This window comes from Zophobas morio, unplaced genomic scaffold, assembly GCF_036711695.1.
Source record: "Zophobas morio isolate AGI-343-1 ecotype UQ-CSIRO unplaced genomic scaffold, CSIRO_AGI_Zmor_V1 ptg000002l, whole genome shotgun sequence".
Classification (NCBI taxonomy): Eukaryota; Metazoa; Arthropoda; class Insecta; order Coleoptera; family Tenebrionidae; genus Zophobas; species Zophobas morio.
The window spans coordinates 3,841,583-3,857,912 of NW_026972107.1; the positions used below are offsets into that span (position 1 = coordinate 3,841,583).

Below are 16,330 nucleotides of genomic sequence, written 5' to 3' on the forward strand. Positions count from 1 at the left end.
ATTGGTCTCGAAGTATGGGTGCTAAAAGTTAAAAAAAGTTCAGGTAAAAGTGTTCTCGTTTTAGAGATAAAAATGATTAAAATGGATGTCCAGATTCGTTGTACGCCTCTGATAAAAAGATCATCTCTCGTTTCTATAGCAACATTTGGTCTTGACAAAAATTTTATTGTTACAGTTGCTAGGATTTACTAAAATAAATTAATTTTACCTATTTATCTTTCAGTAGCGTCTAAAAAGGTTGGATAAGGGTTAATTTTCCCCTTATAATTTTGATAACACAAAATAAGTTTTTCAGATATCTTGGACTTCGCGAAGGACTGTCAATTTTGTTGTATGTACCCTTCAATAACACCCTGTATACATAGTTCAGAACAAGAAATATTATATTTAATAAAAAACATAAAGTCAATCTAGTATTTAATAATTTTGGACTGTACTTCTAATGTAAGTCACATAGAATAACTTGTACTTTCTCGTTTTTCTCGTGAAATTTCAAATCGAAAAACTGCAAAATCTAAAAATCAAAACGTTCAAATTTGGAAAATCGGAAAACTGGAAAATTTAAAAATGAAAACTCGAAGAGATATCGTAAAATTAAAGAAAAAAAAACGAAAAATTAATAAATTGCAAATTGAAAAACTGAAGAAACGAAAAATTGAAAAAACAAAAAATAATAAAATTGGAACATTGAAAAATTGTAAAAATACAAAAAAATAAAAAACTGAAGCAAAAAATTGCAAATGAAAAAATTAAAAACTGAAAACTCGAGAAACTCAAATCGAAAAATTGCAAAACGTAGAAATTGAATTGAAAAGTTGAAAAATTGAAATTGAAAAAATTAATGACTCAAAAAATTGGAAAGAAAAAAGAAGCAAAAACGAATTGGACCGAAAAACTGGAAACCCCAAAAATGATGAAATCGAAAAATTATAGAATCGTCAAAATTGTCGAAACTAAAGAAACGAAAAACTGAAAAATCGAGAAAATGAAAAATCAAAAAATAAAAAAAAAACGAAAAATTTAAAACCCAAAAATAGCAATCGAAAAACTGAGGAATCCAAAAATTGAAAAATTTCGCATTAAAAAAAAGAATAATTATAAAATCACAACTTTAAAAACCCGAAAAACTGAAGAAATGAAAAACTGAAAAATCCGAAAATTGCAAATCGATGAAGTGAATAATCAATAAATTGAAAAATTGAAAAACTAAAAATCAAGAAACTTCAAGATCGAAAAAATCACTGACTCGAAAAATTGGAAGGAAAAAAGAAGAAAAAATGCAACGAATCGAAGATCTGAAAAGAACAAAAATCATGAAATCGACAAACTATAGAAATTTTATAGAATCATCAAAACTGTAGAAAAACTGTAACATTGAAGGATAGAAAAGTTGAATAATTTAATCCCGAGAAACTGAAAAAATTAAAATTCGAACAATTGAAAAAGTTTTCAAATCCAATATTTGAATAACGGAAAAATTCTAATTCGTGAAATTGAAAAAGCGAAAAAATATTAAAATTATAATTATTATTAGACATTTAAAATAAAAACTAGAACTACAAATCAAAAATTGAAGAAACGAAAAACTGAATAATCGAGAAAATGAAAAAATACAAATACAAAAAAAAAATAATTGAAAACCCAAAAAATGCAATCGAAAAACTGAGGAATCCAAAAATTGAAAATTTTCACATAAAAAAAAGAACATCATAAAAACAGAACTTTGAAAAACCGAAAAATTGAAGAAATGAAAAACTGAAAAATCGAAAAATTGAAAATTAAAAATTGGAAACTAGAAATTTTAAATCCAAGAATTGCAGATTTAAAAAATTAAAGAAATAAAAAAAATTAAAAATGAAAAAACCGCAAAAATTCAAAAAATTAAAACCGAAAAACAAACAAATAGCAAATTGAAATATAAATTTCGTTTCTTTAATTTTTCAGGTTATTAATTTCCAATTTTTAAATTTTTCCGTTTTCATTCTATAGTTTGTCTGTCTGTCTGTTTGTCTGTCTGTCTGCTTGTCTGTCTGGTGTCTGTATCCATTTTTTACTAGACAAGTGATCTCCGAAACTACTGGACCGAATATTGTCATATTTTGTATGTATATTAATTAGGAATATCATGTAGATGGGTTTAAACACTAATCAAAATTTATAGTAAAAAGTTTTTTTTAATTTTATAAAATAAGATACTCCTGCTGTGGTGTGTGAATCCGTGCAGAATTTTTTCCCTAGAGATCCAGACTTTTTGGAAACAAATTGAACTTATAAGGGTTCTTTTACAAAAATAAATTCACATAACCAAATTTTATAATTTTTCGAAAAAGCTGGATTTGTTTTATTGTATTTCAGGGGCGAGAGAAGTTATGTCGAAATAATTTTGGACCAATTTTTTAATTTTAGAATTTATCTTAGGAATTGCGTGATGAACATTCCTGAAATTTTGTAAGACACTAACACCGATTTAGGGCTGGTAGGGCACGATTTAATTACACTAGTTTACATCAATTCTGTGCGAAAGCAACCTTTCATCTTTTACACCGCTTTCTGCAGTGTTGCTTACTTGATATCCCGAAAATTTGAACTCAGAAGCAAAAAAAACAAGAAATTGTGTTATCATACTTTGCACATTTGACGTTTTCCAAAAAAGCCTGAGTGTGTGAGTACGTGAAAATTTTACACAGAAAATAAAAAAGTTTGCCTGGACCTGTTTAAGAAACCAGTAATTACCAATTTTCATTTTCGTGTTAGTCATAATTTTCAGCCGTACCATTTCCCATATTGGATTGGATTTCTGTGCCGCCGTAAATTCCGTAATAAAATAACGACCCTAAGCGAAAAACCAAAACTTTAAATCATGTCCAAAACTTGTTATTCCACTTGATAAACTATAAAATATGGCAAAACTAACTGAAGCAGTGCCCAAATTGGTGGAAAATACTGTTATGCGAATTACCGTTCGAAAATGGGGTGAAATTGAAAGATAGTAGCCAGGTACCGAACCCTTAAAAATCGATAGCATCCCTTAACACATATCAATATTATTGACTTCCCGCAGGTAAAACCCGGCGTGAGAATGTCGACCAGCGAAAAAATCCTCCTCTCCCCCATAAATTTCGTTTGCCAAATTTCGCCGGTCTAAACGCCCGTGAAAAAACCTGAGTCACTTTATCTATTCACGCTAATAATGACATGAAGATTTCGGTGTGATTTTTTCCATACACGAACCACCCCATTCAGGGGTAAACCCGCACAAAAAATAATCGGATCGTTGAAGGGTTTTGTGGCCTTATAGAGTGTCGGATATTATTTACGAAGGGCGCAGCGGGGGCCCAAAGGGTTGAAGAGGGGGCCCCGTGCAGATGTCACTCTTCTATCAGTTTGATCGCGATTTCGCGCGGACGTGGTCAGGGGTGGGTTTTCTGCGACTGGCCACACCCCGGTCCAGTGCGCCCCCCGCACTCCGTGCCCGGATCGACCATTCCAAAATGGAAATTCGCTAAATTACCGCTTATTTACGGGGGCTGATCGGTCACGTGGGCGTTAAAAATGCGCGTGATTTGGGAGGATTCGGGGAGAATATATCGGGCTAAATTAGGTAGTTGTAGCCGACACTGACATATAAACTTCGGCTGGCGACAAAAACCAAATCCCATTCCCTCGAGTCGCCCCTAGTCCGGGCTTATTTAAATCAGGGGCCTTGGAGACGGCTGATAGCTTCTGACGCCACAATGCGACGCTGGCCTACCCGTAAATATACATGAATATGACAGCAACAATCTCGGCTCCCAGCAATCGGAAACATCGGCGGTAAGTGAAATCGCACTCTTGTTTGTATCCCAAAAACGCTCATTACAAATGGCGCAGTCGGTAGGATTCAGATCAAAAATAGCATTTTTCGCACCAAATTTTGTAAAACTGTGTTGGATTGTGTGTGCTTTTATTTTTTTTTAGTTTTATGGGGTTTATGCACCGAACTCGTCGAAGATCGACACCCGACCCTCGCCCGGGCCGCCGCTAATGGGCAAAAATCCAGCCCTCGTATTAATTACGCGTGCATTGCCTAAGCCGTTCCCGAAAAAAGCCCGGATAGTAAAGTTGGGCCGTAAAGCGTGTAATAAGGTTCTGGCAAGTCCGGAGATCCGGGCCGGAGCGGGTCAGCTCGCATTACGTTTCGACCCTAAGGAAATAAGGCGAAGATGGTGCGGCAGTTCCCTGACGGCTGATGTATGTTCGGGTTGGCCTATTCCCAGATATTTATTGTGTACTTAAGTGGAACGAGATACGTTTCGACCGAAGCTCTATTATCTAAACAAAAACTGTATCTAAACAGACGCAGACGATTGTATCGGATCACAGAAGGGCCTAATTTGTTTATGGAAGCAATTCCGGGGAGTGTTTCTGTCCACCGACATAAAACGGACGACTATGGAAGAGATTCGCATTTGATAAGACGCAAAATGAAAAATTCACCGCGGCGGACTGACGCTGCACGGAGCCGAGATGCGACATTAAAACTGACAACAGTTGGCGATGTGATAAGGCTGGCGCGTTTTCAGAAATGGGGCCGGAGTGCTGAATTATTTACGGGTGGATTAGGTGCAATTGGGGCATCGAGACATGCACACAATGCTGCTTGTGCATGTAATGCGAAGTCGCGGTAGAAAAAAAATCACACCGACTGCGCCATTTACTCGTACTCACTTCCAAACCGCTACTCCAAACCGAATTGTTGCTTCTACATTTTTTGCACAAACTTAATCCAAGCCAAATAAAAAATTGTATTGTTGTTGTATTGTTCGTTGATATTTTGTGCGTTTTATTTGGAAGTTTATTATTATTATTTTGAAACGAGGATTAAGTGTCTGCTCGTATTTTCCTTTTCTTTGGAACAGTCATCCCGTGTCGGTGGAAATCGGCCAATTTGGCCGAACGTAGGCAAGAAAGTAACGCCATTAGGAGCATCCGTGACCGTTTGTCATTCTAGCCACGAAGCGATCATTTCGTGGGTAGAAGCGTGGCCATTAGGTTGGGGGCGCCTGGGGGTGGCCATCGATTCCGCCTTCCGAAACCTCGTTCCGGCAAAGGAACATAACATGTGTTCCGCATGCCGGACGCGCCCGACGCGCCGTTTGATTTCATGGACGTTTTTCCGGGTATACGTCATAAAAAATTGCCGGAGCCAGCGGAATTAGTTGGCTTTGTGGGGAGACGCACTGGCGGACAATTTATAATATAAATATATACGTTCACCTTGACCCTGAGATGGGTGCGTAATTTTTATCCTATCGACTGCTCCAATTTCGCACCTAACGCGATTAAACTACCCATTAAAAGCGCCTTGTTTCGTAAAACTCTGCTCCCCGATAAGTTTCGCGACTCCCTTCATTCCATTACCGTCCCCCCCAGTAGATATTTTCGCCGAAGTTCGCCTCCAGTTTCGCTTTTAATTTTTGTTTGCAACGAAGACGCAGCATCGGTTCCGGTGGAAGGCACACAATATGGCCTGGCGGAAACTCCCGGAGGGATCGGAAACTCATTACAGTCGTCTTTGACCCCCAGTCCGGCCCCAGAGACTGGATCAAACTGCTGCGAACGAGTCCACAACCCCGCAACAGACAACGACCGAATTACAACAAAGAAAATAACGAAGAATGGGCCATAGAAAGTAGTTTTATGTCGGCAGCACCGGACGGGCCAACTCCCGACTTTGGAAGTTTGCTGCATTTGTTACGTCGGTGGACCTCACACGGCTGATTTATGCCCTGAACGGCACGATAAAACTTTCCAAGTTCGATTGCGAACTCGGCGATGTATGTTTTTAAATGAGTTCGATTATTTCTAGCTCGGATCGAGGCGGAAGGAGTTGTTTTTCTTGTATAATGGCCGCTGCTAAATGAGCTGGAGGTGGTAATGGAGAGGTGATTGATGAAAGCGGGTATTAACCTGATGAAAATAAGAAACATGTGCGGGGGCATCGCGACAGATGGTGTTAACGGGTTATGGAGCCAAATTGATCAATGGGCTAACCTCAGGGGCGGCCCGAGAAGTCTAACTTGCGGAGGACGGCCGCGATGGGCATTGTAACGCAAAGCTCCAGCTGATTTATCATCGCAAAAATTATTACCTTAAACTTGAACCAACTAAACGATATGAAAAAAAATCCTACCGACTGCGCCATCCATTTAATTACAAATGTTGCCAAAAATAAATCAAACGCGCTTATAACCCCATAAAGAGCATCCCCTTTGCCCTATGACCCGCACACCGTGTCCAGCACGCTCTGAATTTAATCTTCGCACCCTCCACTCGCTGGACCACTTGCTCGTGCACCTTGCGCTCCCGTTTTGATCTCGTTTGCTGACCCTCGCTGACCTCTGACCACCATTCAGGCCGTATCAAATCCCGCTTTTTCGTATAATTGAGTTTTTTTTCGACGGTGATAAAAGTTTTATGCGTCGGAATGGGGAGAGGGGACTACAAGCACATAATAACGCACTTCTCCGCTTTTATTAGCTTGCACGCCGTACTATAATGTGGAAAGAATATGTGAGGAAACAAATCCGCGTTGTTGGGATTTTTATAGGACATCTGTGATTCCATAAGAATAAAGCCCGACGTCGGTGAGCGCTAAGGACGGCCGGACCAATGGTTGCGGAGGTGGTAATCCCGCCAGTAGATCCTTTGTCACATTGTTTAGCTTCTTCGCGAGGTACAGCGCGATCAGGATCACGGGATATTGAGGGAGGAATTCGGGGCGGCTCGGGGGGAACGGGTCATTACTGCGTCTACGTAATTGTTATTTTTGACTCCTACAAGTTGGAATAGTCGGTAGGATTTCAATCAAAAAAATTTACGACGTCAAAATACGGTGTGTCTAATTACAACCACCAATCACCCGTAGACTTACTATTTAAAACAAAACCGTTGAGATTTGTTACCGAAAAATTAGTTTAATTTTCTTCGTCACACCTTGGCGCGCGTTTTCGACACTTCGTCCCTATAGTCACGAACGCAATATCAGCGCAGAAAATTGAGTTTATCGAGTTATTATCTTTTAATGTGAGTCGCAAAGCTCCTTTCTTGCAGTGATAGCGCTGTAAAAGGACACAACACACGCCCAGAACATTCCAATATAATGTTATATTCTGATCAAGCAATAAAACTGGATGCCACATCATTGTGCGCGCCTTTAGCATGTGAATTAGGGTGTTACGTTCTTTGATTTCTCGGATACAAACTCCCGAGCCCATTTTTACTGACCTTCCAGAGATACAAGACGATACTCTTCGATGAATTATGCATCGATTCGGCTGTTCCCGGTTATAGAAAATGCAATGATAAATTCGTCATTTCCATACAAACGTCGGGGTTTTCTGGCTGTGGAGCGAGGCGACGAGTCTGCGAGCGCGAACGCAACCCTCACCACATCCACGTACTAATTAGCGCCTGGCGTGAATGTTGGGTTGCATACTCACTTTTTTTATAGTTTAATATCGCGGTGAGAATTTTCATTGTCCGAAAGCATCTGCGTGCTGCAGCGAGGGGCGGCCATTTGCTAATGTAACTCGTCAATCTCGGCCTAACAGACCCGGACTATTCCGGATCTTAGAGACGCAGGACCGCAAAGTAAACATTGCCTCATCCGCATTGTCCAGGATAGATTAGTGTGCTCTTCGACCGCATACTAATTTATAAAGGGATTTCGCACACTGAGGTCGCAGTTAAGGTCTTCAAACCCACTTAAGGGACGCTGGAGAAACTAAGCACTAACCGCTGCACCTCTCGAACCAACTTTATTGACGATCTCTACAATAAATTACTCAATTAATAGTTGAAAACCCCATTTGCGAAGGTTTAACCGATTTTAAGGCAAGGACCAACACAACTTTACATATATATGAGCAGCCTCAGATTTAAATGTATTTGATAATTTTATGATTTTCTAATAAATATGTATAAGCAAGACCAGTTTTTAACGGAGTGTTAGTTCTTTCTGTACTCCGGTTGATTTAATACCCGTGATAGTACGGTTTTTAAAAAAGTACTCTTCTATAACGGTGAAAATACTTTATTTCTTTAGAATCGCAACTTATCCTCATTTATGCCGATTTATCTGTTATTACTAGCGCTTCATGTGCAGCCAGAGTCACATTCGCAGGCAAAACTGGCGCCCTGAAACATACAAATAAGACTAAACTTACAAAAACCAGTCCACACTTACCCCAATTCCTTCGTAGAGTTAATACTCTTGATCAAAATACCATTCCGTGCTGAAACATCTTCGCTCACGTCAACATCCACCGCCTCTTCTCCTTTATTAAAAAGCAGTACCACCGAATCATTTTCGTACCTCCTCTTCAGCAAAACCACGTCCTCGGTCACCGCTTTAATCGCCACGTCGCCACTAAGCAAAACCTCGTTACTTCTAAGCTTCGCCAAATCTTGGTACACTTTATAATGGCTAGAGCCAGCGGTAGCAATTTCGATCTTCAAATTCGTCTCGTGGTACTTCTCGCTGACCGGCAGCCACGGTTTAGCACCAGTATTAAACCCAGCGTTCACACTATCGTCCCACTGGTACGGCGTTCGTTCAAAATCTCTACTAACCGCATCGAAAATATCAGGATCTCTAGCACTAGGATCTTGGCCCTCTTCATAGGAAACTTCCCCGTTTTCTTGACCGATTTCTTCGCCGTTGTAAGTGACGGCGACTCCCGGAAGCAGCGATTTTAGCATGTTGAAACCGTCGACGTTGTCTGGACCTAGTCTGGTTGCCACTCTGTGGTTGTCGTGGTTGCCTAGAACCCAGTTCGACGTGTAGATATCTGGGATGGCTTCTAACCACTTGTTCACGGAATCTACAACGTCTTGAGCTGTAGAGTTGATGTTGAGGTCGGTGATTAGGTTGAAATTGAAGCTGAAGTGAGCTCCTAGTCTGGTACCATCTGCAGTACCGAAGTATAGCATGGTGGTGTTGATGTCGGCGTAGGCTTCCGTCATTAGTACTCGTGCGTCTCCTCCGTTTTCTGTAACAAAGTCATCGACGACTTGTCGCCATTGATAGATCATGTCCAAAGTTTCTGGTAAGTTCTGGGTGTAAATGTGATCGAGGTACTCGTAGTCGGTGCTGTTGTAACCCGGGAGGTTTGAAAGAGGTTCGTCTAGGAGATCTTCGTTTTCGAAAAGGTACGGTACTGCGTCTATACGAAAACCGTCAACACCCTTGTCAAGCCAAAATCGCAGAATATTCTATAAAAGCACAACGTATAAAACTGGATTTGAAAACTGGAACTAACCTTCATGGCTTCCACAACCACCGGGTTTCTGTAGTTCAAATCAGGCTGAGCTGAAGCAAACTCGTGTAGGTAGTACTGTTGACGTTCGTCGCTCCACGTCCAAGCGGAATTTTTAAATACGCTAATCTGAAACGTCAAATCATAATCGTGAAGTGTCACTCTTTCTTAATTCGTTACCCAGTTGTTTGGCGGTACTCTGTTACCATCTTCATCCACCTTCGCGTTTGCCCAAACATAATAATCCCTATACTCCTCCACACCGTTAACTGAATCAATAAACCACTGATGCTTATCACTCGTATGGTTCGGAACAAAGTCTAAAACAACTTTAACACCTCTGGAATGAGCCTCTTCTATCAACGTGTTCAAAATTTCGTTGGTTCCGTAAGCTGGATCTACTTTCGTGTAGTTGCTAATGTCGTACCCTTGATCCACCTGTGGTGACTCGAAAATAGGTGACAACCACACCGCATCTACACCGGATGCTGGAAAATGGTCAATTTTGTTAATTATACCTTGAAGGTCCCCGATTCCGTCATTATCGCTATCTTCAAAGGAGCGCGGATAAATCTGGTAGAAAGTGGCGTGTTTCCACCAGTCTTGACTATCTGCTCGGGCAGAGTACGTCAAAGAATAAAGTGTGACGAAGAGTACGAATGTTTTTAGACACATTTTGTTACTACAATGAATGCGGTGATTGCTTGGTTTATATAGTCAAGTAATCACAGATAATTGTAGATTAAACCTTGAGTACCGGCTCGAGAAAAATCATATTGTTATAAAAATACGTATCATTCGGGAATTGTTTATTGAGTGTAGAAATACAGCGTTTTAAATAGAGCAAAATATAATCAACGCCTCGTGCGGCTCCATTTTCAAATGATGAGGGTCCACAGCGTACCCTATCTCTTTTGGTGATTGGACACTTTTAATTTCAACGTAGTTCGTCTTGGACACATCCTCTGACACATTAAGTACCACCTGCGAGACCCCTTTGTTGAAAACGAGTACCACTGAGGAACCGTCGTGACTTCTCCTAACCAAAATCGTATGTTCGGACACACTCTTTACCACGGTACTTCCTCGTACCAACACCACGTTAGACCGAATTCTCGTCAGCTCCCTAAACACCTTATAATGACTAGGTCCATCCCCTTTCTGTTTCTTCAAATTCGTCTCCAAGTACTTGCTACTGACAGGCAACCACGGCTTGGCCCCATCATTAAACCCAGCATTTACAGAATCGTCCCACTGGAACGGGGTTCGTTCGAAATCCCGACACAACTTTTCAAACATTCCCCGATTTTTCACTTTCAAATCTTGATTTTCCTCGTACAGGATTTCTCCGTTCTCTTGGCCGATTTCTTCGCCGTAGTACGTGACGTCGATTCCCGGAAGGATAGCTTTGAGCATGTTAAACCCATCTATGTTTCCTGGGCCACATCTCGTCGATATTCTATGGTTGTCGTGGTTGCTCAAAACCCAGCTTGATGTATAAATGGGTGGAATGTTGTCCAACCATTTGTTGATTGAAACGACTATATCGTGGGCGCTCGCGCCCGCTGTGGCATCACCCACTAAGAAAAAGTTGAAAGTGAAGTGGGCGCCCAATTTAGTACCATCGCGAGTACCAAAGTACCGCATGGTATTTTCGATAGTGGTGTAAGCCTCAGACATCAGGATTCTAGCATGTCCTCTGTTTTTTTCGCTGTAAGAGTCTAAAAGTTGTCGCCACTGGTGCATGAGTTCGTAGGTTTCAGGCTGGTCCTTGGTGTGTACATGGTCAAGACTTTCGAATTCGTAGTCGGGTACTCCTGGCCAGTACGATGGGGGTTCGTCATACAGATTTTCGCTTTCGAAGATGTAAGGGATTGCGTCTACTCTAAAACCGTCGATTCCTTGGTCCAACCAGAAAAGTAGTACTTTCTGGAAACAATCGTTAAGAGAAAAATTTTGCAAACGTGGCACTTACATTCATGGCTTCTACTACTTTCGGGTTACGAAAATTCAAGTCAGGCTGTGTGGGGTGGAACTGGTGCAAGTAGTACTGTTGTCGCGTTTCGTTCCAGCTCCATGCGGAATGGTGGAAAACGCTGAGCTAACGTTTAATAGAACGTGAATCAGAGAAATCTAAAGAAGAATATATTTTGTTACCCAGTTATTTGGTGGCTGTCTGTTTCCGCTGCCGTCGTACTTCGCGTCCACCCAAATATAAAAGTCACGGTACTCATCAACCCCTTTCACCGAATCGACGAACCATTGGTGCTGGTCGCTGGTATGATTCGGCACAAAATCCAGAAGGATTTTCAAGTTTCTTTCATGCGACTGGGTAATAAGTTCCTTCAAATCGTCCATCGTCCCAAATTCAGGGTCCACATCCATGAAATCACTGACATCATACCCTTGATCAATCTTCGGAGACTGAAATATTGGCGATAAAAAGATGGCATCGATCCCTGAGTCTGGAAAATGGTCAATTTTCTCGATTACACCCCGGATATCACCGATCCCGTCGTTGTTGCTATCCCTGAAAGACTTGACGTAGACGTGGTAGAAGGAGGCGTGTTTCCACCAATCCCAGTCGATGGTACCGCCGGTACTCTGATCTAAAAAACAAAGTCTGAATACGGGAATAGTCGTTCGGGCTTTATGGCACGCGAATTGTTCGTCTAGACGCGGAATAAATGGCTGTAATTCGATCCTGGACAAACAGACATCCCACATAATTGAGGTCTTTGTGAAAAGCACACAAAGACTCTCCGGGACGAGCTTTATCAATTAATGAGAGGTAAAATAAAATTCCATTAAACGCTTCATGGAAAAGATAGCGTGACAATTGTCGGAGCGATTACATTGTGACTAATGTACTAAGTACCGACCGGTACTACTCTCCAGCAACTCTTATAAAACTCCATCATAAATAATTTTTACGAAAACACGTGCAAAGTAAAATTAAACATGTAACTAAATCATCCCTTGTTCGCCTTCCGATCTCATATAACTGTGTCATGAATTTTGATGAAGACAAATCTTGTTATTAATTCTGCGGAAATAAGAAAGCTAATTATTTTTAGGCTTAAGAGAGGGTGCTTCTCTCTATGCGATCTCATTAAAAAGGAAAATTCCCGATACTGATTTAAAATGTAGATTAAATTATTCAGGACTAGGTATACATATTTATCAAACAACTGACAATTCACCAATACGAAACAAGCTGTTGGTCATAGAATGGTGTGAGAAATTCCATGCAAATTTAACTAATTTAGATCAGATCCGTCAGAGACGACATCGGGCAGCGGAGCAGTATCCCAAATATTACACTGGATCGCTCTGTTTGGGACCAAGACTGTTTCACACACACAAATTAAAAGAAATTAGCATATTTTCGGGTTTTTGCCACGAAGTGCATCACAGGCATTTCAAAACGCTTGTCATTTTCCCAAAAGTGGATTTTAGATTTTTGATAATTTTTTTGTTTAAAAAAAAATTGATCGAATCAAATTGTTTTGGTTATCAATAGTTCTTTTCAGGATTATCTATATTCGCAATCAGAGTTTTTATCTCTTATTAATTTTTGGTCTGTCATTGTCTATTGTTTTATAATTACTTTTTTTGCTGGGGTTTATTGTTTTGAAATTTCTTTGTAATCGATTTTCTCCATTTTGATTTCCCATACTGAATTTGTATTTCTAATTTTCTAGATTGTTTTATTACATTTATTTTGTTTGGTGGAAATTTTTGAAAGACTAATTTCGGAATCTGCGATACTATCTTGGTAGAGATAGTAGACCCTTTGGAAAATTTTACAATTTATCTCAGAGACAACTTGTTATCACTAATTATGAAATTTTATTATTCAAATTGTGTTTATCCAAGAATGGGTGACAGCATCTTCGCATTCTCCTGCCGTGTTAATTTTTCCCCCTTCGATTTCCTGGGCTGTGTGATCCCGGCTGAAGCATCCAAGACGGGTTGTCAGGCAGCAGGAAGGGGCAAGTTAGCCACGGGGCAAGGGACGGAAGGTCGGGTTTGGGGCTTACACGTATTCCACATCTGCGGTATGCATTATTCATGTCCGGCCTGGCCGCTGTCCTAAGTTTCTAGCCCTCCACCGCATGTCCCTGTCTGGAATGACGACGGACAAGAAATCGAACCCCTGCTAAATGGCCACTGACGTGCCACCCGGTTATACAAAATGAATCGACCAATGGGCGTGCGAGCCCTTCAGCGGTGTGGGGAAATCGGACACGGGGTGGGTGGGAAAGAACTAAATAAAATATGTGACGCAAATGCATTGTCTTCCAAAACAAGAACGACAATTTTTTAATGTGTGGCTAATTTTTAGAAACAAACCTTGTGTTATCGTTACCGACAAGAATGCCTCGTCCCCCTCTGGGCACTCATGTACAAACCATAAACAATAAACCATATTGATAACAAATTCGTTCCGATCGGCTCCGACAGCGATATAATTGAATGGGCCGCGACGGCACAAGCCGAATATTGTGCTGGGACGGAGGGACTTGAGCTATTTGTTTCTTTCAGGATGCGGAAATCGACGCCCCTGACGTGTGTGCTTAATAAATTTATTTTATTTTCGATCCACCAGAGACCGGCAACGAAATTTCTCCCAGCTTTGAAATTTTAAATCTGGATGGACAAACCTTGAAGTAGATCAACACAATTAGTATTTAGTCACGACCAGGAAGATTTTTTTTAATAAAGTCGTACCGTGGCTCCTGAAACTAACAGAAATTCGAAGGAAAACAAAATTTTATTTTTGAAAGTATGCAACCAGTTTTACAAGTCAACAGAAAATTGAGCGATAAACAGCAATCCAAGTTAAAATAATAATAACTTGATGACATGTGGTCAAAATTATAATGAAAAAAAGAAGTAGACAGAAAATGCGACAACTAATTATTAGATAAAAATATAAGTAACAAGAGAACTTTTTTCACAATGAATACACAATTTCCTTCTTGAGCAATTACGGGTTTAGAAAACTTGGGTCATAAATAAAAACCCGTCCGAGGAAGCGTAAATTTTATCGAACTGCATAAAACGGATAAAACATGTGCGCAGCGACACATCCTCATTATCACCTGCCAACTAACACCCTTTGAAAAATAGCCGATGAAATTGTAATGAAACCGCACTCGTGTGGTGTCACATTCTGAGCGTGTGAGAGGCGCGGAAAGGAAGGTGTATGTTTGCGAATGGGGCTGTCAAGGAGGCCGTACGAGTCCCTGGGGGGCCCCGAGGTCCTGCTCTTGGCTCGCACTCCGAGACTAAAAACCCCATCCTTGCTTTTCTTGCTGGCCTTGCCCACCTGATCCCGCGCGTTTATATAAATAATTTCGAAAGTTTGCCGCTTTGGCCGTACGACTGCAGCCGTTATGGATTATAAATAACAGGGATGTGCTGCTGGATTGGGTAATTATTGAGGGGGGAAAAAGGGAAACGTACCAGAGGGAAATTCTTACTAATTGTGAACGAACTAAAAACTCACCATCAAGACGCAAGGACTCAATAAATGGATCGTCGTTCAAATTCAAACCCATTTTAAGGTGATAGTAACTATACTTTAAAACATACACTAACACGGTATGCAGGTGTTTTACAACATTTTTTTGTTAAATATAAGTGACGAGTATGATAATATTCTACCACATAAATAAATGTTATCGTAGCAGTTATCGGCTTTTGTTAAATTCATACCCCAATTCGTGGAAAGTGCCTACTTTTTACCGCCGATAATTAACAAACCAGTGACCAAAAATATTTTCCATTATTTAGCTTTCTAATTAAACAAAACGTCAACAGTGTATTTTACATCATTTATAACAGTATTACTTTTTGAATCCATACACCTCCAACAACATTCTCATCCCTTTCCCAGAATAAACAAATACGTAAATTTCGGCCTGTCCATCTTCCTCTTCATTAAGAAGTCCAATGGCTTTGGTCGCTCCGTGATATCTTCCGAAATTCATAAGCTTGACTCTTGTTACCACACTTTTCGAAAACGTGTAAGTGTGAGCAAAACTTTCTTCGCCGTCATTAGTTACCAAAATTTTAGTCAAAAGTAACTCTTCTGTGACATTCAGACTTCCACCGACGCTGCAAAATCCGTCACCATAATTTCCTTCGTCCGGCTCTGAAGGATCAGCGAAGTAGTCACAGTAAAGAGAAGGGTAACTGGGAGCAGTTGTGTCCTGGGTGATTGTAGTAATGGTGTTATCACAATTTATACACAAGAACAAAGCTAAAAAGAAAAGTTGTTGAAACATGACTGGGCACTGATGAAATAGTCAGGATGAAATCACTTTAATAGATCTGTCTTGTCGAGATTTGAGGATTTAGATTACGCCATCTTCACTGATTAAAAATAGATCAACTGGTGTCCTTTCAACAAAAATTCAAAAAAATGCTACTAGGTAATATTTATTTAGTACTTCAATCCATACACCTCCACAAACATCCTAATCCCTTTTCCCGAAAAAATGTCGACGTAAATTTCGACCCCCCCATCACCGCTTTCGTTGATAATATCGATGGCGTTGGTCGCGCCATGGTACCTTCCAAAATTTAGCAAAACCACTCTGGTCACCAGACTTGCGGGAAAGTGGTACGAATCCGAGACAAAAGTGTCACCGTCGTACGTGGATATAATTTTTCTTAAAAACAGTTGTTCGTTTGGGAAACTACCATCCAGCTGGCAAAAACCGTCGCCGTAGTTTCCTACATCCTCTTCCGACGGTTCTGGGAAGTAGTCGCAGTAGATGCTCGAAGATTCTGGCGTCGTGTGGGTGGTCCAGGGAGTCGTGGTTGTCGTATCGTTGTCGTCAGCCCTCACGACGAACGCAAAAATCACAACAAAAAATATTTTGAACATTTTTTAGCTCGAGGGTTAGATTAAGACTAAGATGTTGAATGATGTGTAGGGATTACTAGGAAAAACATGGATTAAGATTAGATGATTTTGTCGTTGAGAGAGATGTATTACATTTTGGTGACGATATTGA

At 40.4% G+C, this 16,330-nt stretch overlaps 2 protein-coding genes across 5 annotated transcripts; both read right to left on the reverse strand.

Moving 5' to 3' along the window:
* Positions 1-8,053: 8,053 nt before the first annotated feature.
* LOC135124747 (maltase 1-like) lies at positions 8,054-9,974 on the reverse strand. Its single transcript, XM_064049966.1, has 4 exons — positions 9,480-9,974; positions 9,303-9,428; positions 8,228-9,255; positions 8,054-8,178 (listed from the first exon to the last, which is right to left on the reverse strand). Exons 1-4 carry the CDS (start codon positions 9,972-9,974, stop codon positions 8,106-8,108), a joined length of 1,722 nt encoding a protein of 573 aa, XP_063906036.1. The 3' UTR covers positions 8,054-8,105.
* A 130-nt stretch (positions 9,975-10,104) lies between these two features.
* Positions 10,105-16,254, reverse strand: LOC135124757 (maltase 2-like). Of its 4 annotated transcripts, XM_064049992.1 has the most exons (5): positions 15,159-16,254; positions 14,815-15,105; positions 11,457-11,908; positions 11,275-11,400; positions 10,105-11,228 (listed from the first exon to the last, which is right to left on the reverse strand). In XM_064049992.1, the coding sequence occupies exons 2-5, from the start codon at positions 14,864-14,866 to the stop codon at positions 10,134-10,136; spliced, it is 1,725 nt and encodes a 574-aa protein (XP_063906062.1). In that variant the 5' UTR covers positions 14,867-15,105; positions 15,159-16,254; the 3' UTR covers positions 10,105-10,133. The 4 variants fall into 4 exon arrangements, with proteins under 4 accessions (XP_063906062.1, XP_063906066.1, XP_063906055.1 ...); XM_064049996.1 differs by having other exon boundaries at positions 11,457-11,764; positions 14,815-16,254; XM_064049985.1 differs by having other exon boundaries at positions 14,815-16,254.
* Positions 16,255-16,330: the final 76 nt, after the last annotated feature.

What these genes read in the sequence shown, in the direction of transcription:
- LOC135124757 (XM_064049977.1), bottom strand. Translation starts at nt 12,026, where the DNA reads ATGTGGGATGTCTGTTTGTCCAGGATCGAATTACAGCCATTTATTCCG. An exon ending in GACAGCCACCAAATAACTGG is followed by an intron (nt 11,401 to 11,456) that starts GTAACAAAATAT and finishes ATTAAACGTTAG; the next exon opens with CTCAGCGTTTTCCACCATTC. An exon ending in AAGTAGTAGAAGCCATGAAT is followed by an intron (nt 11,229 to 11,274) that starts GTAAGTGCCACG and finishes GATTGTTTCCAG; the next exon opens with AAAGTACTACTTTTCTGGTT.
- LOC135124747 (XM_064049966.1), bottom strand. Translation starts at nt 9,974, where the DNA reads ATGTGTCTAAAAACATTCGTACTCTTCGTCACACTTTATTCTTTGACG. An exon ending in TGGTTGTGGAAGCCATGAAG is followed by an intron (nt 9,256 to 9,302) that starts GTTAGTTCCAGT and finishes GTGCTTTTATAG; the next exon opens with AATATTCTGCGATTTTGGCT. An exon ending in AACTCTACGAAGGAATTGGG is followed by an intron (nt 8,179 to 8,227) that starts GTAAGTGTGGAC and finishes TGTATGTTTCAG; the next exon opens with GGCGCCAGTTTTGCCTGCGA.